Source organism: Diaphorina citri, unplaced genomic scaffold (assembly GCF_000475195.1).
Source record: "Diaphorina citri unplaced genomic scaffold, Diaci psyllid genome assembly version 1.1 scaffold275, whole genome shotgun sequence".
Lineage (NCBI taxonomy): Eukaryota > Metazoa > Arthropoda > Insecta > Hemiptera > Psyllidae > Diaphorina > Diaphorina citri.
Genome location: NW_007377711.1, coordinates 232159 through 246782, shown reverse-complemented (window position 1 = coordinate 246782; position 14624 = coordinate 232159). Strand labels below are relative to the sequence as shown.

General features: G+C 38.0%; 2 protein-coding genes across 2 annotated transcripts in view; one reads left to right on the top strand and one right to left on the bottom strand.

The window, feature by feature from the left end:
• Positions 1-14624, bottom strand: part of LOC103506940 (neuroligin-4, X-linked-like) — a 206102-nt gene that overhangs the window by 44782 nt on the left and 146696 nt on the right. The window contains exon 5 of the mRNA XM_026821909.1: positions 1475-1627. Within this exon, the coding sequence (XP_026677710.1) occupies positions 1475-1627 (153 nt within the window). The remainder of the gene's footprint in view (positions 1-1474; positions 1628-14624) is intronic.
• Positions 9288-14050, top strand: LOC103506933. The gene is made up of 5 exons (XM_008471359.2): positions 9288-9561; positions 10713-11091; positions 12657-12948; positions 13067-13392; positions 13735-14050. The coding sequence occupies exons 1-5, from the start codon at positions 9402-9404 to the stop codon at positions 13925-13927; spliced, it is 1350 nt and encodes a 449-aa protein (XP_008469581.1). The 5' UTR covers positions 9288-9401; the 3' UTR covers positions 13928-14050.

Genomic DNA, 14624 nt, shown 5'->3' with positions numbered 1-14624 from the left:
GACCCAAGAGAATATATCGGAGAGAGTGATAAATAAGTTCAAAATGGGAAGAGTTAAGTGCTCAGGGAAATGGGGACTTGTCCATTTAAATTCTGTCGAAAATCCCCTTTTTTGAATGGAACGACCGAAAGTTCAATGTCGGAACTTTGAAATGACTTGGGAGGCTTTGGAGAACTAAAGCCCAGTTCTTTGCTGTTCTTGCTCTCCCACACAAATCTCTTTGTTCTTTACTACTTAAATTATCTGACAGTTTCTGTGTCTGTTGACATTGTGATAGACTGGCTCTTCTATGTTAATGTTCGTTTGACTTCCATGGATTTTCTTGAACTCTCAATACCTATAAGGTGTGTATATTTGTGGTATCCCTCAAAATAGTGTACTTGTATATTTAGTGGTGTGTTTTGGTGTAACATTAGCCATTACTCTTAGTTCTCTAAAAGAATCCCCTGAAATCTACCTTCCCAAGTCCCGAGTCCTATTTTAGATCCTGCGAATGTATCAGTGTATCCTGGGACAGTAGAATTAGTGTCCCTTCCCTGTCCTGTTAACACGTTCCATTGTATCTTCAATACTATCAATCAACGCCAACACCTTGCCACTTCTTGTCGACAATGTTTTTCCAATCCCTTTTGCCAACATTAATTTTTATCGGCCCCTTTGTGTACGAGCAGCTATTATCAGAAGAAAACAATCTGTTAGGTACGTTAAAAAATATAGAGAGGAAGGGAACACGACATAGGAACGAAGGGGACGTGTATCTTTTGTGTACGATGAGTTTTTCCAATCCCTTTTGCCAACATTAATTTTTATCGGCCCCTTTGTGTACGAGCAGCTATTATCAGAAGAAAACAATCTGTTAGGTTACGTTAAAAAATATAGAGAGGAAGAGAACACGACATAGGAACGAAGGGGACGTGTATCTTTTGTGTGCGATGTGTACCTATCTTTTATGCGAGAGAATTTTCCGCTTTAAAAATTGAAAATTTCAAAGTCATTCCCCGTTGACATTTTCCTTTGTTCAAAGGGATGCGGATGGTTGGAAAACTAATTCGATTACCTTGTAGAAACAGACGTTAGAAATAACTACCCCGTACACAAGTAATTCGAAATTTTACTGTCGATACAACATGGTATCTTCTCTGTTTGAATGAGGGACGTGCTTTAATTATACGAAACCATCAAGCTGTAGATACCTTCAGGATGGGATACCTTACTTCCCTTAATATTTAATGGATGTTTTATAGCAGGAGGTTTCTGAAAGACATTAACGTTAGCTTGTTAATGGGTTCTCCCAGATTTTCAAGGATTATTACGTCATCATGACGAGTTTCTATCTAGATGTCTAATCTTTTAGTTGTAATACTTCTCAAATTGATGTACCTATAGCATATGAGGATACAAATTTACCTAGAATTCCTAAGCGATAGTTGATTGATAAAAAATGATATGGCCGGAGCTGGCTATTAGAACTTACCTAGAATTCCTAAGCGATAGTTGATTGATACAAAAATGATATGGCCGGAACTGGCTAGGACGCTGCCGTCGTAATGGTTGCCGGCGTTCCACTCGTAGGACTCCCCATGAATGAACACAATCACAGCGTAGGGCGCATCCACACCTCGGCTCCCTGGAACACGAGACAATAACGGGTTAAAACTTATTATAGGAACAGTAGACAACAATAATGGGTTAAAAGATTAAAACTTATTATATTGCCTTTTTTTAAGAGGTTTAATAGAGGGAACTAATTGTAACAAAGAAAGTCTTATCCTACTAAAATGGAAGACACAAAATGGTCAAGTTATAAGGAAGGCAGCCGTTCCGAGAACGAACCGTAGATTCTGAGGATAAATTTTCTTCTCGGGCGATAAACGAACCCGCGACCTAGCGCTTACAAGGAAGGCGCTCTACGTTCCAAGCTAGGCTGGCTTGGATAAAAGATATTCCCTTTTTCGGACAGGCTTGGGTCATTGGAAAAGATCGCTACTAAGACTTCAAACACCTGCCGAAGTAAAAATTTTTGTTCAACTATGAGACAAATTTCTGTAGACACAAATGGGTGTGAGGATTATTCAGGCTTGTAAAGAATTCAAACGGAAGTCAATCAAATCAAGAGCTAGCTTTCTCTTTAGTATGTCTCCCGCCTTCAGACTCTGATGGTGTGTCTATTGTGTCTGCCTCTAAACAGGTCTATCACTCAGTCAATTATTATTGGGCGAACAAATAAAACAAGAAAGGGAAAAGAGAGGGAGGAGAGAGAAGAGAGAGATGAGGAAGAGAAGGAGAGGGGAAAAAGAGAGAAGAGAGGGGAAGGGAGAGGAGGAGGGAATGAGAATGATAATGTTTCATAATGGAAAAAATAGAGAGGAAAACTGCAAATACAAACACACAACACACGAACATATTATAAAATAATTGGAAAACGAAACAATACAAATCAGAGAGACAATGGGCTGGATAGAAACATACAACACAGAATGAAGCTCGCTTGGGTAAATCTTTTGATTGGCTTTCATTTCCATATTATGTCTCTTCATCATAGAGACACAGCTATACATATGTATAATATGTACTTTTGTACCTATTTCTGTTATGCCGAGACAATAACGGGTTAAAACTTATTATAGGAACAGTAGACAACAATAATGGGTTAAAAGATTAAAACTTATTATATTGCCTTTTTTAAGAGGTTTAATAGAGGGAACTAATTGTAACAAAGAAAGTCTTATCCTACTAAAATGGAAGAGACAAAATGGTCAAGGTATAAGGAAGGCAGCCGTTCCGAGAACGTACCGTAGATTCTTAGGATAAAGTTTCTTCTCGGGCGATAAACGAACCCGCGACCTAGCGCTTACAAGGAAGGCGCTCTACGTTCCAAGCTAGGCTGGCTTGGGAATATATTTTCATGTGGATATAAAAGATATTCCCTTTTTTCGAACAGGCTTGGGCCATTGGAAAAGAACGCTACGAAGACTTCAAACACCTGCCGAAGTAGAAATTTTGTTCAACTATGAGACAAATCCAACTGTAGACACAAATGGGTGTGAGGATTATTCAGGCTTGTAAAGAATTCAAACGGAAGTCAATCAAATCAAGAGCTTTCTCTTTAGTCTGTCTCCCGCCTTCAGACTCTGATGGTGTGTGTATTGTGTCTGCCTCTAAACAGTTCTATCACTCAGTCAATTATTATTGGGCGAACAAATAAAACAAGAAAGGGAAAAGAGGGAGGAGAGAGAAGAGAGAGATGAGGAAGAGAAGGAGAGGGGAAGGGAGAGGAGGAGGGAATGAGAATGATAATGTTTCATAATGGAAAAAAAAAAAATAGAGAGGAAAACTGCAAATACACACAACACACGAACATATTATAAAATAATTGGAAAACGAAACAATACAAATCAGAGAGACAATGGGCTGGATAGAAACATACAACACAGAATGAAGCTCGCTTGGGTAAATCTTTTGATTGGCTTTCATTTCCATATTATGTCTCTTCGTCATAGAGACACAGCTATACATATGTTTGTATAATATGTATACTTTTGTACCTATTTCTGTTATGTTGTGAAATAAAAAAGTACCTATCTTGTATGCGTGTGACAACAGTAAATGCAGGAAGTGTCTGTTGCTATATGACGCTGCATTTATGATCAAAGCTTCAGTACAGACAGCAGTCTTATGTCGCCTTTATAAAGACTCAGGTGTAAGATCACAAACATGATATTATTTCCTACGATATTCAAGGTAGAATAGAAAGTTGAAAATCAATATAATTTCAGGTAGCTATTGCATTGACTATGAAGAGGGAAGACATCGAGGAAGGTCAAGAAAGAGATGGTAGGACAATGTCAACATATTATGGTACAGAGAGAAAAAGAGACCCACCCACACTACAAGGAAACTGGGAAGAAGCAGCCCAAGACAGACGAAGTTGGAGAAGAATGGTCGTGAGACGTTTTGGACCCCCGTGGTTTGCTACAACCAGCCATTAAGTAAGTAAGTTATGTTGAATTATTTGACTTTTTAACTGATTTACTTACATTTGAGTTTAGCATATACATAACTTGGTCAAAACATCTCCAATAACTGCTGTCCTACTGAAGGGTTAAACATGGTGGTGGGAATCCTGTTGTAATCCGACAGGGGAAAATCCCATCAATGTCTCTAAATAATGTTTCAGCCTGCTCATCCATGCTCGGAGGGATTTAAAAATATGGCAAAACATCAATGGGAGGGAAAAAAAATCTCATTTCATATTCCTCACCGCCACCACAATGGACATAAAAATACTAGGCCAAAGGCTACAAAAAATGGAGAGAGAAAACGTCCAAGTTTTGACCCTTTCACCCTTATGGAGCTGCGAAATTAGATTTCCTTTTCCTCTTCTTTTTTTTACAAGTAAAAAAAACTCGAACAAAAATTCAGAACTATTTTTCTCGTTTCCAAAGAAAAGTTTTTGGAGTAGGAAGCCCTGGGCCTTGGGGGTAGAGATGCCAATGTTGAAGTCTCAATGCGAGAAAGATTAACCCTCCAAACGACCTCCGTGTTCGAGTGAGTATCCCACGACCCACGAGGCACACCACACCAGAGGTCCCGGATTCATTTCCCGACAAAGCTGATGTTTTTCAGCTCCGTACTTGGAATTCGGGACGACCACAATCTTGATAGGAAAAGAGAGTAACTTATTTTAGAGAGTAGTAGAACTCTTGAACGAGAATCCCTCCGCCCCACTGATGTTTAGTCATGGTTTTAAATCCCACCATAATCATTTTCAAATCACACGTCACACAAAGGTAGTAGAAAACGGGATGTCCAACCTGATCAGATAACAGTTATAGCAAGAACTGTTAATAGGTTACAACCAACTCCGGGTTTAAAGGGTCAAAGGGCTAATAAAAAGGATAACTTTTTTTGTTCCTATTAGAATATAATGTATAAATCATTGCCGATAAAAATGGAGTAAAAAAATAAGACACTCTTTTTTTGGGGCGAAAAAAACGGGGGGCAATAATTCATGGGGTAAAAGTTTTCCGTACCACAGGGGACAATTTGAACAAAAAGAAAAACTATTTGGGCACTCTTTTTTATACTCTTTGTTCACAGATGTATGCACGTACGCTTTCCATTACTTAGCTATGTCGTTAGCCGTTGTCGAATGGTGAAAAGACCTCCCGAAAACATTTTGTGAAAGGAAGATCAGAAGGAAAGGAAAGCTCATGATTTGTGATAGAACAGAGAGTAAGTAGTGAAATTTTAAATTTTTCTAGCATCACATGATGTGTCTTAGATCTATCTAATGAGCTGCAAATTACAACTCTGCCGCTGAGCCTTATACCTAGGTATTACCTACAATAATTTTATTCTACCTAATACGTACCTAGAAATAGTTGCTTGGGTTTTCGCAAAAGATAAACAATTAGGTAGGTATGTAGGTTAAACTGTAATATGCATGTAGTATGTACCTATATACCTACCTACTTTTTAGACACCACAGTAATTATAGGTACTTTTCATGTAAATCTTCTCACTTATTCCTCAAGTAGATAAACACAACATGCAAGCTACTACTAATGTACAAAATGTGTTGCACAGAATTATGTAGCTATATATGTACTCTTTTGCCTACTCCCTATAGCATACAAACCTTGGTCTCCACTTCCTATACATAAATATATGTAGGTATAATATATTATGTAGCTCAATTTACATTCTTAATTTTGTCTAAAGAGGATTAGTATACGAACATTGGTGATCGTAAACTTGAGAATCACAACTGTAGATTTTCTCAGAATACATTTTAAGCCTGGATAAGATAAGTCAGGCTGGATACCATCAGCACCCTTCAAAACCACTTGTCTGTGAAAGATGTACTTAGCCTCCTGAGAATTGAGGAATTCTTAGTTGGTTTCGACGAAAAATCTGGCGAAAACGGGTGGAAGAGCTTCTCCAGGAGAACTCCAACAATTGAAAGAAAGCCATTGAAAAAGCCATATATGTATATACCCCTTCAAAAGCCGATTTAAGATACATTATTTGATCGCTGAAATAGTACCTGTGTAATAGTATGGAACAACGGAAATATGCTGGCATGTAGGTATACTTTTCTTATTGTAAGTATTAGCAATATTATTATTGTACAGCTTCGATGTATATACCCCTTCAAAAGCCGATTTAAGATACATTATTTGATCGCTGAAATAGTACCTGTGTAATAGTATGGAACAACGGAAATACATATGCTGGCATGTAGGTATACTTTTCTTATTGTAAGTATTAGCAATATTATTATTGTACAGCTTCTTTTTCCGTGGAACAAGAAGGAAAACAAACTTATTATTTCAAGTCGGGCGGAAACGTAGGCACGATTCCATCTGTCAACGTCAAATTTTTTACCCATTTCCACATAATAAGTAATATGTTATGCTTGTTACAGGCTGTGCCAATGCGCCTCCTACAAAGAAAAACTCCAGAGTTCAAGTTCCTATGTATGCGATACTTTTAACTTTGCAAAGTTGCCCCTTATACGAGGAGTTGTTCCAATTTGTCTCGAAAAAAGAGATGGTAGGACAATGTCAACATATTATGGTACAGAGAGAAAAAGAGACCCACCCACACTACAAGGAAACTGGGAAGAAGCAGCGCAAGACAGACAAAGTTGGAGAAGAATGGTCGTCAGAGGTTTTGGACCCCCGTGGTCTGCTACAACCAGTAAGTAAGTAAGTTATGTTGAATTATTTGACTTCTTAACTGATTTACTTACATTTGAGTTTTGCATATACAAAGAGATGGTAGGACAATGTCAACATATTATGGTACAGAGAGAAAAAGAGACCCACCCACACTACAAGGAAACTGGGAAGAAGCAGCCCAAGACAGACGAAGTTGGAGAAGAATGGTCGTGAGACGTTTTGGACCCCCGTGGTTTGCTACAACCAGCCATTAAGTAAGTAAGTTATGTTGAATTATTTGACTTTTTAACTGATTTACTTACATTTGAGTTTTGCATATACATAACTTGGTCAAAACATCTCCAATAACTGCTGTCCTACTGAAGGGTTAAACATGGTGGTGGGAATCCTGTTGTAATCCGACAGGGGAAAATCCCGTCAATGTCTCTAAATAATGTTTCAGCCTGCTCATCCATGCTCGGAGGGATTTAAAAATATGGCAAAACATCAATGGGAGGGAAAAAAAATCTCATTTCATATTCCTCACCGCCACCACAATGGACATAAAAATACTAGGCCAAAGGCTACAAAAAATGGAGAGAGAAAACGTCCAAGTTTTGACCCTTTCACCCTTATGGAGCTGCGAAATTAGATTTCCTTTTCCTCTTCTTTTTTTTACAAGTAAAAAAAACTCGAACAAAAATTCAGAACTATTTTTCTCGTTTCCAAAGAAAAGTTTTTGGAGTAGGAAGCCCTGGGCCTTGGGGGTAGAGATGCCAATGTTGAAGTCTCAATACGAGAAAGATTAACCCTCCAAACGACCTCCGTGTTCGAGTGAGTATCCCACGAGGAACTATTTTTCTCGTTTCCAAAGAAAAGTTTTTGGAGTAGGAAGCCCTGGGCCTTGGGGGTAGAGATGCCAATGTTGAAGTCTCAATGCGAGAAAGATTAACCCTCCAAACGACCTCCGTGTTCGAGTGAGTATCCCACGACCCACGAGGCACACCACACCAGAGGTCCCGGATTCATTTCCCGACAAAGCTGATGTTTTTCAGCTCCGTACTTGGAATTCGGGACGACCACAATCTTGATAGGAAAAGAGAGTAACTTATTTTAGAGAGTAGTACAACTCTTGAACGAGAATCCCTCCGCCCCATTGATGTTTAGTCATGGTTTTAAATCCCACCATAATCATTTTCAAATCACACGTCACCCAAAGGTAGTAGAAAACGGGATGTCCAACCAGACCAGATGAAGCTGATGTTTTTCAGCTCCGTACTTGGAATTCGGGACGACCACAATCTTGATAGGAAAAGAGAGTAACTTATTTTAGAGAGTAGTAGAACTCTTGAACGAGAATCCCTCCGCCCCACTGATGTTTAGTCATGGTTTTAAATCCCACCATAATCATTTTCAAATCACACGTCACACAAAGGTAGTAGAAAACGGGATGTCCAACCTGATCAGATAACAGTTATAGCAAGAACTGTTAATAGGTTACAACCAACTCCTGGTTTAAAGGGTCAAAGGGCTAATAAAAAGGATAACTTTTTTTGTTCCTATTAGAATATAATGTATAAATCATTGCCGATAAAAATGGAGTAAAAAAATAAGACACTCTTTTTTTGGGGCGAAAAAAACGGGGGGCAATAATTCATGGGGTAAAAGTTTTCCGTACCACAGGGGACAATTTGAACAAAAAGAAAAACTATTTGGGCACTCTTTTTTATACTCTTTGTTCACAGATATATGCACGTTTGCACGTACGCTTCCAGCTATGCCGTTAGCCGTTGTCGAATGGTGAAAAGACCTCCCGAAAACATTTTGTGAAAGGAAGATCAGAAGGAAAGGAAAGCTCATGATTTGTGATAGAACAGAGAGTAAGTAGAGAAATTTTAAATTTTTCTAGCATCACATGATGCGTCTTAGATCTATCTAATGAGCTGCAAATTACAACTCTGCCGTTGAGCCTTATACCTAGGTATTACAATAATTTTATTCTACCTAATACCTACGTACCTAGAAATAGTTGCTTGGGTTTTCGCAAAAGATAAACAATTAGGTAGGTACCTATGTACTATAGTATGTAGGTTAAACTGTAATATGCATGTAGTACGAGTATGTAGGTACCTATATACCTACCTACTTTTTAGACACCACAGTACGAGTAATTATAGGTAGGTACTTTTTTATATCCTTTCAAATGATCATGATAGTACTAATAATAATTATCTTTAAATTTATTAATCGATGGCAATCTTCCAGAAAATAGGGAAGAGAGTTTTAGGAGAGATTTTTTTGGAAGAAAATCTCAAGAAACTAATAAAACACCTCGAGACTCAAAACAGCAAGGTTCCCTTTCGAATCCAGTGCTGAACAAAGATATAAAGTTGTTCTGTTTGATTCTGTCAATGTAATTGGGATTGCTTAGGACAAAATGGTGGATAGGAAAGCGAAAATTGTTACATTGAATTTGATGAAAAATGTGCACATTGTTGGGCATTGCGCTTGGCAATAGAAATATTGTTTACTAGAGAATATTAGAGAGATTCTTTCCAATTCCAACACTTTCGTTATAATTAATTTTGTTCACATCCTTGAAAGAAACTAATTTATGAAGCTTCCTGTAAATTGACTCCTTTCTTATGTTACTACATTTTGAAAGAAAATCATTCGAACCCTTTCAGAATCCGATTTCATTTCTTAGAAACAAATGAGCACCAGTTTGAAATTGCAATGCAACACTGTGCGACTGTTCAAAATTGTGGATCCAGAGTCCTGAAGGATATTCTCGTAACGAAAAATCCAAAAATTGCTTTTGAAAATATTGATTATGCGATCATTTTGCCATCAGTTTTGTTTGATCAAGAGGTAGACTATTCAAAGATATACGATGGTAAGTTTATGTGCCTCATATTTACAAGTATGTAGGCTTGAGAACTATTTGCATATCTCCCGGAAGTTTGGGTAATGTCATCTCACAAACAATGAAGTTCTAACGAAAGGGCTACTTATTTCAGGGAACCATACGATGGTAAGTTTATGTGCCTCATATTTACAAGTATGTAGGCTTGAGAACTATTTGCATATCTCCCGGAAGTTTGGGTAATGTCACCTCACAAACAATGAAGTTCTAACGAAAGGGCTACTTATTTCAGGGAACATTTTCATTTACATTGGTCGCGCATTGGAGAAGTATGCTAAGAAATCCGTCAAAGTGATCATTTTCGGGCTCCACTCCACCAATGTTCTCTGTCAAGTGTGCTCTATCTTTTGCCCGTCTATTGACCAGTCACAAATCACTGGTGTCAGTTGCCATCATGAGTTCAGAGCCAGAAACATTTTGGGACAGAAGACTAACTTGTCCTTGCCTCGAAACTTTGAAAAAACTTTTGGGGGCATTTGAAGGAGCTCGAATTCTTTTTGAGAAAAAATATAACGGAGAAAAGAGATGTCAAAAGTCAAGTCAGAATTTTCCAAGAAGGATTTGACTTGACTGGACTGGGACTGGACTTTCCAACTTGTTTCCTTCTTATTATTATTTATCACTTACATTTGTAAAATGTATTAAGAGGGGGTTGGTAAATAGTAAATAGGATAACCCTTTCACAACTCGTAAATAGATACATATCTCATCTTGCTTTAGTACCAATAGTGGTAGGAGTAAATGTGTAGCATTCATGTCTTCATACATACCCATAATGATGGTTAGATGTACAGGAGATAGATAGATAGGTACATATTTCCAAGTGAATATGAAATAGAGAAAACCTGCTTTCTAAAACCCAAACTAGTGTATGTTCTTCCTTTGCTTTTTTTTCAAACAAAAATCTGGTGTGAACATCACACGACTTTCCTTATCCTACTGAATGATGCTTATTCGGGTGTAAACCGCCAAAAAGCCGTCAAAATACCGCCGACCGTAGCACCTATCTCAACTAAACGTTTTGTGTTACATCCTTGTCACATTTGTGAACTACATACCAAATTTCAAGTCTCTAGCTCATACCATTCCCGAGATATTGTAAATTACACCGAAAACTTCAGGGAACCTTTTCATTTACATTGGTCGCGCATTGGAGAAGTATGCTAAGAAATCCGTCAAAGTGATCATTTTCGGGCTCCACTCCATCAATGTTCTCTGTCAAGTGTGCTCTATCTTTTGCCCGTCTATTAGCCAGTCACAAATCACTGGTGTCAGTTGCCATCATGAGTTCAGAGCCAGAAACATTTTGGGACAGAAGACCAACTTGTCCCCCACTAGACTTCGTCATGTCTATGTCTGGGGGACAGATCATGTTGATGTACATAATGCTTGTTATGAGGAAGTACATGATCCAACAGCAGATACAAGTGGAAACTCATGTGCAGTTCAATTAATTGAACTTGCTGGAAACGATGGTGATTCTTATCAGTCTTTAGACAGGTTAGTTTGATGTTTGATCCAACAGCCATATTGTCACAGCTTTAAATTTGTTTGTTGCAGTGCATCCAGTGAATTTTGAATGTAACAATCAGCCCAGTGTGTTCTATATTCTAGTGGGTATCTCAGTATTATTACTTTCTATTACTACAGTATAGCGGAGCTATACTAGTAATGAAAGTATTGCAATCGGTCCAAATTTTCAAAATCGGGAAATGAGTGGAAATATCCGTTTTGGGGTCCCCTGATTCCAAAAAAGTGGTTTTTAGCCCATGGTCTGTACGTACTACAGGTTTAAATGGGAAAAAGTAGAAAGTTGTGAACAAAATATCTCAAGAACAGTTTGTCGTAGAGAAATGAAATTTGGTATGCTATCCCGGTATGGTCCAAGGACGCGACTGTAACAATTTGGCAAAAATCGGATAATCACCCATCCAGATATTAACCAAACTAATTGTTGCTTAACCCTCATTTCGTGGAAAATGTTGAAAAGGTTGCGAACAAAATATCTCAAGAACGGTTTGTCGTAAAGAAATGAAATTTGGTATGCTATCCCAGTATGGTCCAAGGACGCGACTGTAACAATTTGGCAAAAATCGGATAATCACCCATCCAGATATTAACCAAACTAATTGTTGCTTAACCCTCATTTCGTGGAAAATGTTAAAAAGGTTGTGAACAAAATATCTCAAGAACGGTTTGACGTAAAGCGATGAAATTTGGTATGCTATCCCAGTATGGTCCAAGGACGCGACTGTAACAATTTGGCAAAAATCGGATAGTCACCCATCCTGATATTAACCAAAGTCATTGTTGCTTAACCCTTATTTCGTAAAAACGGTAAGAGACATCGAAAACATTTGGTCATTCGGATGTGAATATTCTAATCAATGTGATTTTTCACCCCGAATCGAATGGTGCTACTTTTAGTACTGTATGACTTACGGTTGAGAAGTTGCGGGTTCGATACCTTCCTGTGTCAACAAATTTCCCTTTTTTTCGTGAACCGTTACCAAATAAGCAAGTGAATAGATAATCCCATGTGATTTTTCACGCGGAATCGAATGATGCTACTTTTACCAGTCACAAATCACTGGTGTCAGTTGCCATCATGAGTTCAGAGCCAGAAACATTTTGGGACAGAAGACCAACTTGTCCTCCACTAGACTTCGTCATGTCTATGTCTGGGGGACAGATCATGTTGATGTACATAATGCTTGTTATGAGGAAGTACATGATCCAACAGCAGATACAAGTGGAAACTCATGTGCAGTTCAAGTAATTGAACTTGCTGGAAACGATGGTGATTCTTATCAGTCTTTAGACAGGTTAGTTTGATGTTTGATCCAACAGTCACAGCTTTAAATTTGTTTGTTGCAGTGCATCCAGTGAATTTTGAATGTAACAATCAGCCCAGTGTGTTCTATATTCTAGTGGGTATCTCAGTATTATTTTTTGGAACATAACATGTTATAAACCCTTTTTAGGGACATGGAGGTTCTGATGGTCAGAATTATGGAAATAATAACTCATCATAATTAATTAAGTATTTTCCATTTCTTTCTTAGCAAATATTCCTTCAACTCGAGTCGAAAATGTTACGTTGACATTCATCCTGAGAAATCACTGTCGTATGGTGCCTATCATTCAGAATCTGAATGTCCAAAGGATTCTTCCATGGAATCGTGGAAACGTAAATGTGGCTTTCGTCCTGGATTTCACTGTACGGATATAGTTCCCGTTGCCAATACGTTTGACTGTTATACCTATGGACTATGGGATATCAAATGCCAGGAAGTGAAATATAAAACTAAATATTTTGTACCAAATAAATGTACGATGTACGAAGATAAAGAAAAGGTTAGATTAGGTTGAATTCAAATACTTAAAAACATTTTCAATTAAAGTGTTCAATATTAGGTACTTTGGGACATTTATTTAGTAAGTAGTCCTCGAATATTTACTTCCTTACTTACAGGACGTAAAGGCTTCGCCACAATGTATCGATGTTAAAGATAAATGCGACAAGTTATGCGAACTGTTAGATGACGTCTGGATTAAATCGAATCTAGTTGACTTCATCAAAGGTCTAGGTCGCACCAATGACTTCGCTTTCACTTCCTACGCGATCTATCGTCACTTCCACCATATAGCGTATGGGTCTGATGAACCGCTCAGTATGATTGTCAAATCTGATGGCTCTTATAATGTTCATCCATCGGTTTACTTTTCTTTCCCCGTGAAAGTTGTCGATGGGGAAATAGTCATTGTGAGAGATATCTGTATGGATTCCATCACCCAGCGGTTAGTACTTCCCTGACCGTAGGTAGGAACAGTTAGGGAGATGGATGTAATAATGCTTTCTTTTAATGGTTCATAATGTTCATATTTGTGTTATATCCCATTACAGTGGCCATTTGAATATAGGTAACTTTATACTAACTTTATAGTATAATGCAGACATCAATCAATGTAATAATGCTTTCTTTTAATGGTTCATAATGTTCATATTTGTGTTATATCCCATTACAGTGGCCATTTGAATATAGGTAACTTTATAGTATAATGCAGACATCAATCAAGTCCTTGTGCAGAATAATGTGACGCACAATAATATCTCCTATTTTTTTTTTTTTCTCGTTTCAGATACATTCACAAGAAGTCGTCCGCTTTGATGAAATTCGCGGAAAACCTTCCTGCTCTAATTGCAACGTTCAAAGAGAAGGACAATCTTGATAATGTCATCGAGTCCATGATTCGGGATACAGAGAGCCAGACTGACCTCTCGAAGACTTCCGTGTATAGCTATATCTCCGGAGTGAACAACAAAATTCTGTGAAAATGCTCGTATTCTCTTTATTGCAATCATTGTTGCCGTCCTCCTATTCTTTCCGTTTGCAAAATGGGTCGTGCCGTCCTAGCCTGTATGTAAAGTTCAATAAAAGTAGGGCTTTAGTTTTCATTTTCCTTTCCTATATTTTATTGAGAGAAAAAAGCTCTTTTGTTTTTAGCCCGTCCTTCCTTTATTATTACGATAGTAAAATAAACAAAGGTATAAGGGACGGGCTATTGTATTCGCTTCGGTGTCGTCTGCCTGTCGGTCTGTCTGTCCCCATAGAAGGACTTATCCAAACCTGGTCGTCGGTCGTCGACCTATATATCAAATTAAAGGTCTTTTTACCAGGAACACGAAAATGGTGGTGCAAATTTTGTCCAGTAAACCAAAAAGCCAAAAAAAAAAAACTGGTTTTGGGGGGATTTTTTTCACATTTTCTCACGCAAATGAGCTCTGATCTTGAATTTGTCGCGACGACCTATGAACTCAAAGCGAGAAAGTTTTAGATAACACTTCAGTCGATCATTTAAGACCGGTTTTAGCGTCACCTGTGTTAAGCTACGCCGAACAAGGTCAAAAAATGGATGGGTGACTTCAGTACTATATTGGTAGTTATTAGGAAACATTAAAACGAATAAAGGGAGAACGGGCTCTAGTCTTGATTTTGAATTATTACCATGAATACTTCAGTCGATCATTT